The following is an 18,099-nucleotide window of genomic DNA, read 5'->3' as shown; positions in this document are numbered from 1 at the left end:
GTGTCTTCAGAAGGAACGTGGACTCTGTCACTTCTTGGAGAGAAGCTGTGGTGTCTTCAGAAGGAACGTGGACTTGGTCACTTCTTGGAGAGAAGCTGTGGTGTCTTCAGAAGGAACGTGGACTCTGTCACTTCTTGGAGAGAAGCTGTGGTGTCTTCAGAAGGAACGTGGACTCTGTCACTTCTTGGAGAGAAGCTGTGGTGTCTTCAGAAGGAACGTGGACTTGGTCACTTCTTGAAGAGAAGCTGTGGTGTCTTCAGAAGGAACGTGGACTTGGTCACTTCTTGGAGAGAAGCTGTGGTGTCTTCAGAAGGAACGTGGACTCTGTCACTTCTTGGAGAGAAGCTGTGGTGTCTTCAGAAGGAACGTGGACTTGGTCACTTCTTGAAGAGAAGCTGTGGTGTCTTCAGAAGGAACGTGGACTTGGTCACTTCTTGGAGAGAAGCTGTGGTGTCTTCAGAAGGAACGTGGACTTGGTCACTTCTTGGAGAGAAGCTGTGGTGTCTTCAGAAGGAACGTGGACTCTGTCACTTCTTGGAGAGAAGCTGTGGTGTCTTCAGAAGGAACGTGGACTTGGTCACTTCTTGGAGAGAAGTTGTGGTGTCTTCAGAAGGAACGTGGACTTGGTCACTTCTTGGAGAGAAGCTGTGGTGTCTTCAGAAGGAACGTGGACTCTGTCACTTCTTGGAGAGAAGCTGTGGTGTCTTCAGAAGGAACGTGGACTCTGTCACTTCTTGGAGAGAAGCTGTGGTGTCTTCAGAAGGAACGTGGACTCTGTCACTTCTTGGAGAGAAGCTGTGGTGTCTTCAGAAGGAACGTGGACTTGGTCACTTCTTGAAGAGAAGCTGTGGTGTCTTCAGAAGGAACGTGGACTTGGTCACTTCTTGGAGAGAAGCTGTGGTGTCTTCAGAAGGAACGTGGACTCTGTCACTTCTTGGAGAGAAGCTGTGGTGTCTTCAGAAGGAACGTGGACTTGGTCACTTCTTGGAGAGAAGCTGTGGTGTCTTCAGAAGGAACGTGGACTCTGTCACTTCTTGGAGAGAAGCTGTGGTGTCTTCAGAAGGAACGTGGACTCTGTCACTTCTTGGAGAGAAGCTGTGGTGTCTTCAGAAGGAACGTGGACTTGGTCACTTCTTGAAGAGAAGCTGTGGTGTCTTCAGAAGGAACGTGGACTTGGTCACTTCTTGGAGAGAAGCTGTGGTGTCTTCAGAAGGAACGTGGACTCTGTCACTTCTTGGAGAGAAGCTGTGGTGTCTTCAGAAGGAACGTGGACTTGGTCACTTCTTGAAGAGAAGCTGTGGTGTCTTCAGAAGGAACGTGGACTTGGTCACTTCTTGGAGAGAAGCTGTGGTGTCTTCAGAAGGAACGTGGACTCTGTCACTTCTTGGAGAGAAGCTGTGGTGTCTTCAGAAGGAACGTGGACTTGGTCACTTCTTGGAGAGAAGCTGTGGTGTCTTCAGAAGGAACGTGGACTCTGTCACTTCTTGGAGAGAAGCTGTGGTGTCTTCAGAAGGAACGTGGACTCTGTCACTTCTTGGAGAGAAGCTGTGGTGTCTTCAGAAGGAACGTGGACTTGGTCACTTCTTGAAGAGAAGCTGTGGTGTCTTCAGAAGGAACGTGGACTTGGTCACTTCTTGGAGAGAAGCTGTGGTGTCTTCAGAAGGAACGTGGACTCGGTCACTTCTTGGAGAGAAGCTGTGGTGTCTTCAGAAGGAACGTGGACTCTGTCACTTCTTGGAGAGAAGCTGTGGTGTCTTCAGAAGGAACGTGGACTCGGTCACTTCTTGGAGAGAAGCTGTGGTGTCTTCAGAAGGAACGTGGACTTGGTCACTTCTTGGAGAGAAGCTGTGGTGTCTTCAGAAGGAACGTGGACTTGGTCACTTCTTGGAGAGAAGCTGTGGTGTCTTCAGAAGGAACGTGGACTTGGTCACTTCTTGGAGAGAAGCTGTGGTGTCTTCAGAAGGAACGTGGACTTGGTCACTTCTTGGAGGGAAGCTGTGGTGTCTTCAGAAGGAACGTGGACTTGGTCACTTCTTGGAGAGAAGTTGTGGTGTCTTCAGAAGGAACGTGGACTTGGTCACTTCTTGGAGAGAAGCTGTGGTGTCTTCAGAAGGAACGTGGACTTGGTCACTTCTTGGAGGGAAGCTGTGGTGTCTTCAGAAGGAACGTGGACTTGGTCACTTCTTGGAGGGAAGCTGTGGTGTCTTCAGAAGGAACGTGGACTTCATCAGCTTAATGAGAGCATAATTAGTGGTGTTGCAACCTCAGAGTCAAATTAGTTGCAGGCTTTCACCGCTGATGGAGACCTCAGGAATTTGACCAAGTAAGCACTCCAGGCTGGAACACCCCCACCACTACTCTCCCCCTACACCACCCTCCCCTCCACCACCACTACTCTCCCCCTACACCACCCTCCCCTCCACCACCACTACTCTCCCCCACCACCGCCCTCCCCTCCACCACCACTACTCTCCCCCACCACCGCCCTCCCCTCCACACGCCCAGCTGATGGACCAATGAGAACTGCCAGAGTCTTTCCCCTTACACTATTATATCTCACCCTGCAGTATATGGGAGAGTGTTAGGGACTATACAGTATGATATATATATATATATATTTATGGTGACTAGAATCTATGGTCATAATACAGAGCAGGTAGAAGACAATAATAGCGTGTGGTCATATAACAGTAAGTCATTATTGTGTGGTCATATAACAGTAAGTCATTAGCTATGGATGATGTCAGAAGTTGGAAGAGAGGACCATGATGTCACCTCACTTTACTGACTGAGTCCAGTTGAGGGCAAGAAATGGATACAAACAAAAGGTCTGACTAAGCAAACCATGAACAGAACAATCCCAAAAAAAACCACTAAAGATCCAGGAACCTGGGTGGTCTTTTTTTGTTGTTTTTAGACTGGAAAAATCATTAAAGAAATTTAACTTGCTCAAAGTTACTGAGTTCATGAACAAAAGCACTAAAGCAGTCCAAGAAAACCAACCATATACTTAATAATGTGTATATATATATACTTTATATATATATGCATATATACTTAATAATGTGTATATATATATACTTTATATATATATGCATATATACTTAATAATGTGTATATATGTGTATGTGTGTGTATATATATATATATATATATATATATATATATATATATATATATATATAAATATATATATATATATATATATATATATATATATATATATACACACATATATGTATACACATACATATATATACATATACACAGTGTTATTTATAATTTAAAACAATAATATCTACATTATGTAATATTGTTTCACAATTAAAAGATACAATTATATTACAATATTTTAAGTAATATATTTTGTAGTTCTTTCATCTCCTCCTGGATTAGAGCAGAAGTGAACACCTGAGCAAACTATGTTAAGCTTTACTTAGCGAAGGCAAACACTACAACTAAACACAAACAAGGAAGGAAAGAAACGGACACCAAGTGCTACAGTCAGCAGCTCGGCAAGTTTGCACCCCAACTGCATTATGGGTAACAGTGTTTCTTGGAGCCCAGCTGGTTAAAATAGGAGAACAAAAGCCAGGTGTGAGCAGTAAACACTGACGTAAGCCCGATGAACGTCCCAGCACACCTCAAGAACATTATCCCGCTGTTCATGAAACAGTAATGATAAATCACCACCTCATTAGGACCCCCACTGCCCTGGCCCAGTTGAAGAGCGCTGTGTGGTATTTGGAGGAGGTGTCACTGCGACCCCGGCGCCAAGAGGAAGAACATCGCCATCTGGGATCAGTTAGCGCTCTGCGTCACGCTGCCGTGGACGCCATTATCACGCCATCAGACGTGTGGAGCAGCTGCATGCACACGCGTGTAACTCACACGTTGTCCGTTTGTGTATAAACACACTGAGGGCGGGAAATTCCCTTCTTCAGCAACACAAGCCAGGGAGAAACACTCCTGGAACTCTCAAAGATGGCCGTCAGCTGCTTTGTGTCTGTCAGCGCGGCTACGCCGGCTTTAACTGCCGTCATAGCCAAATAAATACACCCGGAACCATCTGTGCAGCAGGCAACTACACTTTTATACTTGTGTTAACTCATTTGTATACACCAGTACGATACAGTTCTCCTGTATTGGAGCCAACCATAACGTATCCCAAAAGACATCCTGCAATTTTGTGTATGTCTGCCTGACTGTCTCTCAGGAGGATATACAGTATGTAGCTTACAAGTCAAATGTCATTAATACACTCATTTCAACTAGTTTAAAAATGTCACAACTTCATCAAAATAGACGAGAGATACGCCATTTTTGGCCCACATCTGCATTTCAGGTACGGTTACCAACATGCCAAATTTGAACGTGATCCAAATAAAACTGTGACCGCTGTCCAGCGAACAAAAAAACATCGGACAGCTGGGTGGAAAGGTATCGATAACTTCTCGAAGATAATCTAATAAAAACAATTATCAAGTTAATGTTATTTTAAAAAAGAAAGTAAAAATGCTCAAACAAGTCACGGAAAGACTTTTCTGAAACTCTCAAAGATGGCCGTCTGCTGTCTTGTGTCTGTCAACGCGGCTACCGAGTACGATACAGTTCTCGTGTATCGGAGCCAACCATAACGTATCCCAAGAGACATCCTGAAATTGTGTGTATCTCTGCCTGACTGTCTCTCAGGAGGATATACAGTATGTAGCTTACAAGTCAAATGCCATTAATACGCTCAAATTAACCAGTTTAAAAATGTCATAACTTCATCAAAATTGGAGAAAGAGACGCCATTTTTGGTCCACGTCGGCATTTCAAGTACTGTTACCAACATGCCAAATTTGAACGTGATCCAAATAAAACTGTAACCGCTGTCCAGCGAACAAAAAAACATCGGACAGCTGGGTGGAAAGGTAAAAACAATTATCAAGTTAATGTTATTTTAAAAAAGAAAGTAAAAATGCTAAAACAAGTCACGGAAAGACTTTTCTGAAACTCTCAAAGATGGCCGTCTGCTGTCTTGTGTCTGTCATCGCGGCTACCGAGTACGATACAGTTCTCGTGTATCGGAGCCAACCATAACGTATCCCAAGAGACATCCTGAAATTGTGTGTATCTCCGCCTGACTGTCTCTCAGGAGGATATACAGCAGGGGTCAGCAACCTTTTTGAAAGCAAGAGCTACTTCTTGGGTAGTGATTAATGCGAAGGGCTACCAGTTTGATACACACTTAAATAAATTGCCAGAAATAGCCAATTTGCTCAGTTTACCTTTAACTCTATGTTATTATTAATAATTAATGATATTTACACTTAATTGAACGGTTTAAAAGAGGAGAAAACACGAAAAAAATGACAATTAAATTTTGAAACATAGTTTATCTTCAATTTCGACTCTTTAAAATTCAAAATTCAACCGAAAAAAAGAAGAGAAAAACTTAAAAAAATAATTTATGGAACATCATTAGTAATTTTTCCTGATTAAGATTAATTTTAGAATTTTGATGACATGTTTTAAATAGGTTAAAATCCAATCTACACTTTGTTAGAATATATAACAAATTGGACCAAGCTATATTTCTAACAAAGACAAATCATTATTTCTTCTAGATTTTCCAGAACAAACATTTTAAAAGAAATTCAAAAGACTTTGAAATAAGATTTAAATTTGATTCTACAGATTTTACAGATTTGCCAGAATATTTTTTTTAAATTTTAATCATAATAAGTTTGAAGAAATATTTCACAAATATTCTTTGTCGAAAAAACAGAAGCTAAAATGAAGAATCAAATTAAAATGTATTTATTATTCTTTACAATAAAAAAAATACATTTACTTGAACATTGATTTAAATTGTCAGGAAAGAAGAGGAAGGAATTTAAAAGGTAAAAATGTATATGTGTTTAAAAATCCTAAAATAATTTTTAAGGTTGTATTTTTTCTCTAAAATTGTCTTTCTGAAAGTTATAAGAAGCAAAGTAAAAAAAAAAAAGAATTTATTTAAACAAGTGAAGACCAAGTCTTTAAAATATTTTCTTGGATTTTCAAATTCTATTTGAGTTTTGTCTCTCTTAGAATTAAAAATGTCGAGCAAAGCGAGACCAACTTGCTAGTAAATAAATACAATTTAAAAAATAGAGGCAGCTCACTGGTAAGTGCTGCTATTTGAGCTATTTTTAGAACAGGCCGGCGGGCTACTCATCTGGTCCTTACGGGCTATTAATACGCTCAAATTAACCAGTTTAAAAATGTCATAACATCATCAAAATTGGAGAAAGAGACGCCATTTTTGGTCCACGTCGGCATTTCAAGTACTGTTACCAACACGCCAAATTTGAACGTGATCCAAATAAAATTGTGACCACGGTCCTGCGAACAAAAAAAACATCGGACTATGAATTCTAAAAGGATACTCTAACAAACAACATATTCATATAAATTTTTTTTGCAAAAAATTAAAAAACAAAGTGAAAAAAATAAAAATAAATGCTACACTTTTTAATCTTACGTTTCCAGTGTTGCTAATGCTAATGCTAATGGCAGCAAACCAATGGCGACTCTCAGCTGGACTCACATGAAAGGTGCGTTGGACGCCCGGGGCCAGGTTCTCCGTCTTGATCTTCCAGACGAGCGGCCTGGGGGAGTTGAGCACGAACACCAGAGGCTTGCGGTGGCGCGACATCGACTGGATGGGCTTCAGGTGCAGCTCCACCTGGTGGACGGGAGGGAGCACAGCTGGTGAGTGACAAAAACAAGACCTCCCTGACATTGTTGTGGTCTCCCCAGGGCTGATTAGTCCCACACTACACACGTATTATTCTTCTTGTTGCATTTGAGTTCTTTTTATCAGTCGCTGATAAGAAGTGTTTTCCTGCATGTGGCCCGGGCGAGCACAGAGGAGTCTTTGTTTGGCCTCTTCACTCAACTCTGCTTTGCTCTCGTCCCCAAACACGTTTTCACAGTCTGCTACACAACAGGAAAAACAAAAAGTCTTGGTTCCTTCCGTTCTCATTCTGCAGAGGCCAGCATCTTGCTCTAATATCTGCGCTCTGCTCGCACGTCAGCCACTAAAACATCTTCTAAAGCCAGAAGATTTGCTACTAAGCTTTGAGCATCCTTCCCACGCTAATCAAATCAGCACAACTTGTGGCTAAGCGGAGCCACAAAGACGTATGTTATTTAACGACGCGCTCACAAACTTGATCAGTGGCGAGCTGCCATGATGTAGCGGCCTTTGTTAGTGAATGAAGAGCAAACAATGGACTAGTGAGCTGACTGCGGACACACAGTCCTGGTCAAAAGTCTATATACACGTGTAAAGAACACCACGTCTAGAGTTTCCAATCATTTCTACAACTCTTATTTTGTTGTGATGTAGTGATTGGAGCACATACTTGTTGCTCACAAAAAACATTCATGAAGTTTGCTTCTTTTATGAATTTATTATGGCTCTACTGACCCCCAAAAGTACCCCCAAAAAGGATCATCTTCCCACTAATATCAATAGATTTGTGCAATCAAAGTCAAAGGGGATCATTCTTCCCCTTAAGGTCCCAAAGTACTCCCAAAAAGTGGATCATACTTCCCCTAAAGGTCCAAAAGTACCCCCAAAAAATAGATCCACGCCCCCTAAAGGTCCCAAAGTACCCCCCTCCAAAATGTATCATTGTCCCCCTAAAGGTCCCAAAGTACCCCCAAAAATTAGATCCACACCCCCTAAAGGTCCCAATGTACCCCCCTCCAAAATGTATCATCTTCCCCCTAAAGGTCCCAAAGTACCTTTTAAAAAGGATCATCTTCCCACTGATATCAAGAGATTTGGGCAATTAAAGTCAAAGGTCCCAAAGTACCCTAAAAAAGGGGATCATTTTCCCCCCTAAGGTCCAAAAGTACCCCCAAAAAGGGGATCATACTTCCCCAAAAGTACCCCCAAAAAATAGATCCACACCCCCTAAAGGTCCCAATGTACCCCCCGCCAAAATGTACCATCTTCCCCCTAAAGGTCCCAAAGTACCCCCCTCCAAAATGTATCATATTCCCCCTAAAGGTCCCAAAGTACCCCCCTCCAAAATGTATCATCTTCCCCCTAAAGGTCCTAAAGTACCCCCCTCCAAAATGGATCATCTTCCCACTGATATCAAGAGATTTGGGCAATTAAAGTCAAAGGTCCCAAAGTACCCTAAAAAAGGGGATCATTTTTCCCCTTAAGGTCCAAAAGTACCCCCAAAAAGGGGATCATACTTCCCCTAAAGGCCCAAAAGTACCCCCAAAAAATAGATCCACGCCCCCTAAAGGTCCCAAAGTACCCCCCTCCAAAATGTACCATCTTCCCCCTAAAGGTCCCAAAGCACCCCCCTCCAAAATGTACCATCTTCCCCCTAAAGGTCCCAAAGTACCCCCCTCCAAAATGTACCATCTTCCCCCTAAAGGTCCCAAAGCACCCCCCTCCAAAATGTATCATATTCCCCCTAAAGGTCCCAAAGTACCCCCAAAAAGGATCATCTTCCCACTGATATCAAGAGATTTGGGCAATCAAAGTCAAAGGTCCCAAAGTACCCTAAAAAAGGGGATCATTCTTCCACTAAAGGTTCTAAAGTACCCCCCCGAAAATGTTTTTTAATCATCTTCCCCCCAAAGGTCCCAAGTACTCCTCAATAATGTATCATATTCCCCCTAAAGGTCCCAAGTACTCCTCAATAATGTATCATATTCCCCCTAAAGGTCCCAAAAAACCCCAAAAGGATCATCTTCCCACTAATATCAAGATATTTAGACAATCAAAGTCAAAGGTCCCAAAGTATCATCCTTATCCTCAAGACCCCAACAAGGACCATCTTCCCCCTAAAGGTCCCAAAGTATCCACCAAAAAAGGGATCTACACCCCCCTAAAGGTCCCAAAGTACCTGAACAAGGATCATCTTCCCACTGATATCAAGAGATGTGGGCAATCAAAGTCAAAGGTCCCAAAGTACCCACAAGGAAAAGTGCTGCAGACATCAGAGAGAAGTCCACCAGAAACCAGGAACAAGTCCAGCAGAGTACCTCCACACAAGGAGAAGAAAGTGAATGCTGATATGTTGTTGTTGTTTGTACTTGCAAGAAGGCTCCAGTGCAGACTGGAAAAAGCTTGCTCCTCGGTCCTGAGGGAGCAGATATGATCAGGACTGCCTTTGCGGGACCATGGAGACTTGGAGGTCCTGAGGGAGCAGATATGATCAGGACTGCCTTTGAGGGACCATGGAGACTTGGAGGGCCAGACAGAAACAAGATGGCAATCACCTGAACAACAACAACCTGCTGAGATCTGCTTGGACATAACTCCTGACTGCTGCTGAAGCTGACCTCACCTGGAGATCTTTAACCTGACCTCACCTGGGGATCTTTAACCTGACCTCACCTGGAGATCTTTAACCTGACCTCACCTGGAGATCTTTAACCTGACCTCACATGGATATCTTTAACCTGACCTCACATGGAGATCTTTGACCTGACCTCACCTGGAGATCTTTAACCTGACCTCACCTGGAGATCTTTAACCTGACCTCACGTGGAGATCTTTAACCTGACCTCACCTGGAGATCTTTAACCTGACCTCACCTGGGGATCTTCAACCTGACCTCACCTGGAGATCTTTAACCTGACCTCACATGGATATCTTTGACCTGACCTCACATGGAAATCTTTAACCTGACCTCACATGGAGATCTTTGACCTGACCTCACCTGGAGATCTTTAACCTGACCTCACCTGGAGATCTTTAACATGACCTCACGTGGAGATCTTTAACGTGTTGAGATCTCTTCTCAGCATAGAGGAACTTATTTTCTTCATCTCCTGATATCAGACTAATGCTCCCCCCAGCATTAGAACCCAGACCCTCCCCACTGAAGTTGTCCCCAACCACCTTTTTCCAAGCGTCTGTGAGGTCCCACTTGGACCATTTAGGTCCTGACAGTGTTTGGGAAAAAACATTTGAGGTCTCTTGGGGCACCGGTACTTTGAGGGGTTAGTTCTTTTTGGAGTACTTTGGGACCTTTAGGGGGGAGATTATCCTTTTTGGAGTACTTTGGGACGTTGATCCTTTTTGGGGGTACTTTAGGACCTTTAGGAGGAAGTTGATCCTTTTTGGGGGTACTTTGGGACCTTTAGGGGGAAGTTGATCCTTTTTTGGAGTACTTTGGGACCTTTAGGGGGGAGATTATCCTTTTTGGAGTACTTTGGGACGTTGATCCTTTTTGGGGGTACTTTAGGACCTTTAGGGGGAAGTTGATCCTTTTTTGGAGTACTTTGGGACCTTTAGGGGGGAGATGATCCTTTTTGGAGTACTTTGGGACGTTGATCCTTTTTGGGGGTACTTTAGGACCTTTAGGGGGAAGTTGATCCTTTTTTGGAGTACTTTAGGACCTTTAGGGGGAAGATGATCCTTTTTTGGAGTACTTTGGGACCTTTAGGGGGGAGATTATCCTTTTTGGAGTACTTTGGGACGTTGATCCTTTTTGGGGGTACTTTAGGACCTTTAGGAGGAAGTTGATCTTTTTGGGGGTACTTTAGGACCTTTAGGAGGAAGTTGATCCTTTTTGGGGGTACTTTGGGACCTTTAGGGGGAAGTTGATCCTTTTTTGGAGTACTTTGGGACCTTTAGGGGGAAGATGATCCCTCTGATGCAGTGCACTAATTGATGACCCCTCTGATGCAGTGCACTAATTGATGACCCCTCTGATGCAGTGCACTAATTGATGACCCCTCTGATGCAGTGCACTAATTGATGACCACTCTGATGCAGTGCACTAATTGATGACCCCTCTGATGCAGTGCACTAATTGATGACCCCTCTGATGCAGTGCACTAATTGATGACCCCTCTGATGCAGTGCACTAATTGATGACCCCTCTGATGCAGTGCACTAATTGATGACCCCTCTGATGCAGTGCACTAATTGATGACCCCTCTGATGCAGTGCACTAATTGATGACCCCTCTGATGCAGTGCACTAATTGATGACCCCTCTGATGTAGTGCACTAATTGATGACCACTCTGATGCAGTGCACTAATGGATGACCCCTCTGATGCAGTGCACTAATTGATGACCACTCTGATGCAGTGCACTAATTGATGACCCCTCTGATGCAGTGCACTAATTGATGACCCCTCTGATGCAGTGCACTAATGGATGACCCCTCTGATGCAGTGCACTAATTGATGACCCCTCTGATGCAGTGCACTAATGGATGACCCCTCTGATGCAGTGCACTAATTGATGACCACTCTGATGCAGTGCACTAATTGATGACCCCTCTGATGCAGTGCACTAATGGATGACCCCTCTGATGCAGTGCACTACTTGATGACCCCTCTGATGCAGTGCACTAATTGATGACCCCTCTGATGCAGTGCACTAATGGATGAGCCCTCTGATGCAGTGCACTAACTGATGACCACTCTGATGCAGTGCACTAATTGATGACCACTCTGATGCAGTGCACTAATTGATGACCACTCTGATGCAGTGCACTAATTGATGACCACTCTGATGCAGTGCACTAATGAGTCACAGAGACTAACGGTGGTCTCCTGGCCAAACAGCGACTTCATCAAAGAATGTATCCATTCAGTCTGGTCTGGATCTGGTTCTGGATCTTTCTGGATCACAACAAAACCTGTCGGCAGCTCTTATCAAAGCCCCGCCCACATCTTCCTTGCTACCTGATGCTAATCAGCCCGCTCACATGCTAACACAACAAACAACACTAACGAGCATCTCTAGATCAACTTCAGGTATTTAGATATGAAGGTTTTTTTATGACAAAAACACAAAATATTACCCCCGAAATGTCGAAAGTGTAATATTTGATGTAAAGTAATGTGAGCCTGTCAATAATTCATAACAACATAGATTTTAAAACTTTTTTTTTTTTTTTTTTTTTTTTTTTAGCAACGACACCTTAAAAAAGATGTTACCTAAATGATTGAGGATCCAACTCATAACATTGTTAAAAATAAGTTATACATTTTGTATTTGTTTTACTTTTAAAGGTTAAATCTCGAGATCAACTTCAGATCTATCGGTGGATTATACATTTGTATTATTTTCTTTGTTTTGTTTCAATGTTTTCATTTCCCCTCGGGGATTAACAAAGTACTTCTGATGCCCTTTTTTTTAAAAGAAAAACTTAGTTTTTTATGTGACAAACACACAAAATATGCAATATTTCCAACAAAAAAATGTTCAAAGTGTAATATTTGATGTGAAGTATTAGGAGCCTTAAATAGGTCAATCATTTATAACGGCGATTTTATTGTTATTTTTTTTAGCTTAAAAAAATGTCACTAAAATTATTGGGGACCTTAAAGGGTCCCAGTTATAAAAGTGTTAAAAATGAGTTATACATTTTAATGTTTTTTTGACTTCCAACGCTTCTAGGTCTGTAGAGCAGTGATTGACAAACTGACTTTGGTAAGAGAACTCGCTGGTTTATTGGTTTTACCTTGACTCTGGGAACAAGAAGGACACATAAAAGTGGGTTTGGACCTCAGAAGTTTGTGGAGCTCCAGCTGACATCTAAGTCTATGTGGACAGAAGCTTGTGGAAGACATCTAAGTCTATGTGGACAGAAGTTTGTGGAGCTCCAGCTGACATCTAAGTCTATGTGGACAGAAGCTTGTGGAAGACATCTAAGTCTATGTGGACAGAAGCTTGTGGAAGACATCTAAGTCTATGTGGACAGAAGCTTGTGGAGCTCCAGCTGACATCTAAGTCTATGTGGACAGAAGCTTGTGGAAGACATCTAAGTCTATGTGGACAGAAGCTTGTGGAAGACATCTAAGTCTATGTGGACAGAAGCTTGTGGAAGACATCTAAGTCTATGTGGACAGAAGTTTGTGGAGCTCCAGCTGACATCTAAGTCTATGTGGACAGAAGCTTGTGGAAGACATCTAAGTCTATGTGGACAGAAGCTTGTGGAAGACATCTAAGTCTATGTGGACAGAAGCTTGTGGAAGACATCTAAGTCTATGTGGACAGAAGTTTGTGGAGCTCCAGCTGACATCTAAGTCTATGTGGACAGAAGCTTGTGGAAGACATCTAAGTCTATGTGGACAGAAGCTTGTGGAAGACATCTAAGTCTATGTGGACAGAAGCTTGTGGAAGACATCTAAGTCTATGTGGACAGAAGCTTGTGGAAGACATCTAAGTCTATGTGGACAGAAGTTTGTGGAGCTCCAGCTGACATCTAAGTCTATGTGGACAGAAGCTTGTGGAAGACATCTAAGTCTATGTGGACAGAAGCTTGTGGAAGACATCTAAGTCTATGTGGACAGAAGTTTGTGGAAGACATCTAAGTCTATGTGGACAGAAGTTTGTGGAAGACATCTAAGTCTATGTGGACAGAAGTTTGTGGAAGACATCTAAGTCTATGTGGACAGAAGCTTGTGGAAGACATCTAAGTCTATGTGGACAGAAGCTTGTGGAAGACATCTAAGTCTATGTGGACAGAAGCTTGTGGAAGACATCTAAGTCTATGTGGACAGAAGCTTGTGGAAGACATCTAAGTCTATGTGGACAGAAGTTTGTGGAAGACATCTAAGTCTATGTGGACAGAAGTTTGTGGAAGACATCTAAGTCTATGTGGACAGAAGTTTGTGGAAGACATCTAAGTCTATGTGGACAGAAGTTTGTGGAAGACATCTAAGTCTATGTGGACAGAAGTTTGTGGAAGACATCTAAGTCTATGTGGACAGAAGTTTGTGGAAGACATCTAAGTCTATGTGGACAGAAGTTTGTGGAAGACATCTAAGTCTATGTGGACAGAAGTTTGTGGAAGACATCTAAGTCTATGTGGACAGAAGTTTGTGGAAGACATCTAAGTCTATCTGGACAGAAGCTTGTGGAAGACATCTAAGTCTATGTGGACAGAAGCTTGTGGAAGACATCTAAGTCTATGTGGACAGAAGTTTGTGGAAGACATCTAAGTCTATGTGGACAGAAGTTTGTGGAAGACATCTAAGTCTATGTGGACAGAAGCTTGTGGAAGACATCTAAGTCTATGTGGACAGAAGTTTGTGGAAGACATCTAAGTCTATGTGGACAGAAGCTTGTGGAAGACATCTAAGTCTATGTGGACAGAAGTTTGTGGAAGACATCTAAGTCTATGTGGACAGAAGCTTGTGGAAGACATCTAAGTCTATGTGGACAGAAGTTTGTGGAAGACATCTAAGTCTATGTGGACAGAAGTTTGTGGAAGACATCTAAGTCTATGTGGACAGAAGCTTGTGGAAGACATCTAAGTCTATGTGGACAGAAGTTTGTGGAAGACATCTAAGTCTATGTGGACAGAAGCTTGTGGAAGACATCTAAGTCTATGTGGACAGAAGCTTGTGGAAGACATCTAAGTCTATGTGGACAGAAGCTTGTGGAAGACATCTAAGTCTATGTGGACAGAAGTTTGTGGAAGACATCTAAGTCTATGTGGACAGAAGTTTGTGGAAGACATCTAAGTCTATGTGGACAGAAGCTTGTGGAAGACATCTAAGTCTATGTGGACAGAAGTTTGTGGAAGACATCTAAGTCTATGTGGACAGAAGCTTGTGGAAGACATCTAAGTCTATGTGGACAGAAGTTTGTGGAAGACATCTAAGTCTATGTGGACAGAAGTTTGTGGAAGACATCTAAGTCTATGTGGACAGAAGCTTGTGGAAGACATCTAAGTCTATGTGGACAGAAGTTTGTGGAAGACATCTAAGTCTATGTGGACAGAAGCTTGTGGAAGACATCTAAGTCTATGTGGACAGAAGTTTGTGGAAGACATCTAAGTCTATGTGGACAGAAGTTTGTGGAAGACATCTAAGTCTATGTGGACAGAAGTTTGTGGAAGACATCTAAGTCTATGTGGACAGAAGTTTGTGGAAGACATCTAAGTCTATGTGGACAGAAGTTTGTGGAAGACATCTAAGTCTATGTGGACAGAAGTTTGTGGAAGACATCTAAGTCTATGTGGACAGAAGCTTGTGGAAGACATCTAAGTCTATGTGGACAGAAGCTTGTGGAGCTCCAGCAGACGTCAGCTGAAGAAAACATCATCCAGCAGCCTCCTCTGATCTTCACCAAATGTTTGATTTGTGAGCACCTCGTAAACTTCAGAGTGTTTCCAAGCTGTGCTGACCCAAATGTGTCTTATCTCTGCAGGGTTGCCAGACTTACATTCATCGTATTTCTACCATCATTTCCCCCTTCGGTACAATCCATCATTCCAAAATGTAGATTGTCTCACTTCTTTACAGCCAGGCGGGGGCGCTGTTCTGCATTCAAACTTTTACTGCGGCCTGTCAAAGTCTTAACAGCCATTTTATTGTTATTTCAGTCTTTGATGTGTTGATCTATTTTACATTTTCATTTGTAAGAGTCTTTCTTCAAGATAAACACTTCAATTCTGGTTTATATGACATCACACATACTAGCTAGCAGTTAGCAAACAATAAATGTGCTAACTGCTAACAAATGACTAAAACGCTAGCTGCCAGCTCGCTTTGAGCGTGCTAGGTGCTAACTAACGATTACTAGCTAGTGTTTCAAGCTCTGGTTGCCAACTATAAGCTATCCCAGCAACCAATGACCAGCTCATGATTAATGCTCTGGTTGCCACCTAGCAACCAATGACCAGCTCATGATTAATGCCCTGGTTGCCACCTAGCAACCAATGACCAGCTCATGATTAATGCTCTGGTTGCCACCTAGCAACCAATGACCAGCTCATGATTAATGCCCTGGTTGCCACCTAGCAACCAATGACCAGCTCATGATTAATGCTCTGGTTGCCACCTAGCAACCAATGACCAGCTCATGATTAATGCGCTGGTTGCCACCTAGCAACCAATGACCAGCTCATGATTAATGCTCTGGTTGCCACCTAGCAACCAATGACCAGCTCATGATTAATGCTCTGGTTGCCACCTAGCAACCAATGACCAGCTCATGATTAATGCGCTGGTTGCCACCTAGCAACCAATGACCAGCTCATGATTAACGCGCTGGTTGCCACCTAGCAACCAATGACCAGCTCATGATTAATGCTCTGGTTGCCACCTAGCAACCAATGACCAGCTCATGATTAATGCTCTGGTTGCCACCTAGCAACCAATGACCAGCTCATGATTAATGCTCTGGTTGCCACCTAGCAACCAATGACCAGCTCATGATTAATGCTCTGGTTGCCACCTAGCAACCAATGACCAGCTCATGATTAATGCCCTGGTTGCCACCTAGCAACCAATGACCAGCTCATGATTAATGCTCTGGTTGCCACCTAGCAACCAATGACCAGCTCATGATTAATGCGCTGGTTGCCACCTAGCAACCAATGACCAGCTCATGATTAACGCGCTGGTTGCCACCTAGCAACCAATGACCAGCTCATGATTAATGCTCTGGTTGCCACCTAGCAACCAATGACCAGCTCATGATTAATGCACTGGTTGCCACCTAGCAACCAATGACCAGCTCATGATTAATGCTCTGGTTGCCACCTAGCAACCAATGACCAGCTCATGATTAATGCTCTGGTTGCCACCTAGCAACCAATGACCAGCTCATGATTAATGCTCTGGTTGCCACCTAGCAACCAATGACCAGCTCATGATTAATGCCCTGGTTGCCACCTAGCAACCAATGACCAGCTCATGATTAATGCTCTGGTTGCCACCTAGCAACCAATGACCAGCTCATGATTAATGCGCTGGTTGCCACCTAGCAACCAATGACCAGCTCATGATTAACGCGCTGGTTGCCACCTAGCAACCAATGACCAGCTCATGATTAATGCTCTGGTTGCCACCTAGCAACCAATGACCAGCTCATGATTAATGCTCTGGTTGCCACCTAGCAACCAATGACCAGCTCATGATTAATGCGCTGGTTGCCACCAAGCAACCAATGACCAGCTCATGATTAATGCTCTGGTTGCCACCTAGCAACCAATGACATGATTAATGCGCTGGTTGCCACCTAGCAACCAATGACCAGCTCATGATTAATGCTCTGGTTGCCACCTAGCAACCAATGACCAGCTCATGATTAATGCTCTGGTTGCCACCTAGCAACCAATGACCAGCTCATGATTAATGCGCTGGTTGCCACCAAGCAACCAATGACCAGCTCATGATTAATGCTCTGGTTGCCACCTAGCAACCAATGACATGATTAATGCGCTGGTTGCCACCTAGCAACCAATGACCAGTTCATGATTAATGCTCTGGTTGCCACCTAGCAACCAATGACCAGCTCATGATTAACGCGCTGGTTGCCACCTAGCAACCAATGACCAGCTCATGATTAACGCGCTGGTTGCCACCTAGCAACCAATCTCTGAACAATGTGGAGCAATATTTCAAGTCAAAGTATAATCATTTGTAACTTTGACTGTCAATACTGTTCCACTTACACATCTCTGTCAGCATTGACAGTCAAAGTTGCATCAGATGTGTAAGTGGGACAGTATTGACAGTCAAAGTTGTATCTGATGTGTAAGTGGGACAGTATTGACAGTCAAAGTTGTATCAGATGTGTAAGTGGGACAGTATTGACAATCAAAGTTGCATCAGATGTAAGATGACACCAGATGTGTAAGTGGGACAGTATTGACAGTCAAAGTTGCATCAGATGTGTAAGTGGGACAGTATTGACAGTCAAAGTTGCATCAGATGTAAAAGATGACACCAGATGTGTAAGTGGGACAGTATTGACAGTCAAAGTTGCATCAGGTGTGTAAGTGGGACAGTATTGACAGTCAAAGTTGCATCAGGTGTGAGAGATGACATCAGATGTGTAAGTGGGACAGTATTGACTGTCAAAGTTGCATCAGGTGTGTAAGTGGGACAGTATTGACAGTCAAAGTTGCATCAGATGTGAGAGATGACATCAGATGTGTAAGTGGGACAGTATTGACAGTCAAAGTTGCATCAGATGTGTAAGTGGGACAGTATTGACAGTCAATGTTGCATTAGGTGTGTAAGTGGGGCAGTATTGACAGTCAAAGTTGCATCAGATGTGAGAGATGACATCAGATGTGTAAGTGGGACAGTATTGACAGTCAAAGTTGCATCAG

General features: G+C 43.1%; 1 protein-coding gene across 1 annotated transcript in view; it reads right to left on the bottom strand.

Annotated features, from left to right (window-relative positions):
• LOC133644448 (transforming growth factor beta receptor type 3-like) overlaps positions 1 to 18,099 on the bottom strand; it is a 148,963-nt gene that overhangs the window by 67,924 nt on the left and 62,940 nt on the right. The window contains exon 4 of the mRNA XM_062038941.1: positions 6,578 to 6,715. Coding sequence (XP_061894925.1) covers positions 6,578 to 6,715 — 138 coding nt within the window. The remainder of the gene's footprint in view (positions 1 to 6,577; positions 6,716 to 18,099) is intronic.

The sequence above is a fragment of the Entelurus aequoreus genome, linkage group LG27 (genome assembly GCF_033978785.1).
Source record: "Entelurus aequoreus isolate RoL-2023_Sb linkage group LG27, RoL_Eaeq_v1.1, whole genome shotgun sequence".
Taxonomy (NCBI): Eukaryota; Metazoa; Chordata; class Actinopteri; order Syngnathiformes; family Syngnathidae; genus Entelurus; species Entelurus aequoreus.
This window is presented reverse-complemented; position numbering and strand designations above follow the sequence as displayed.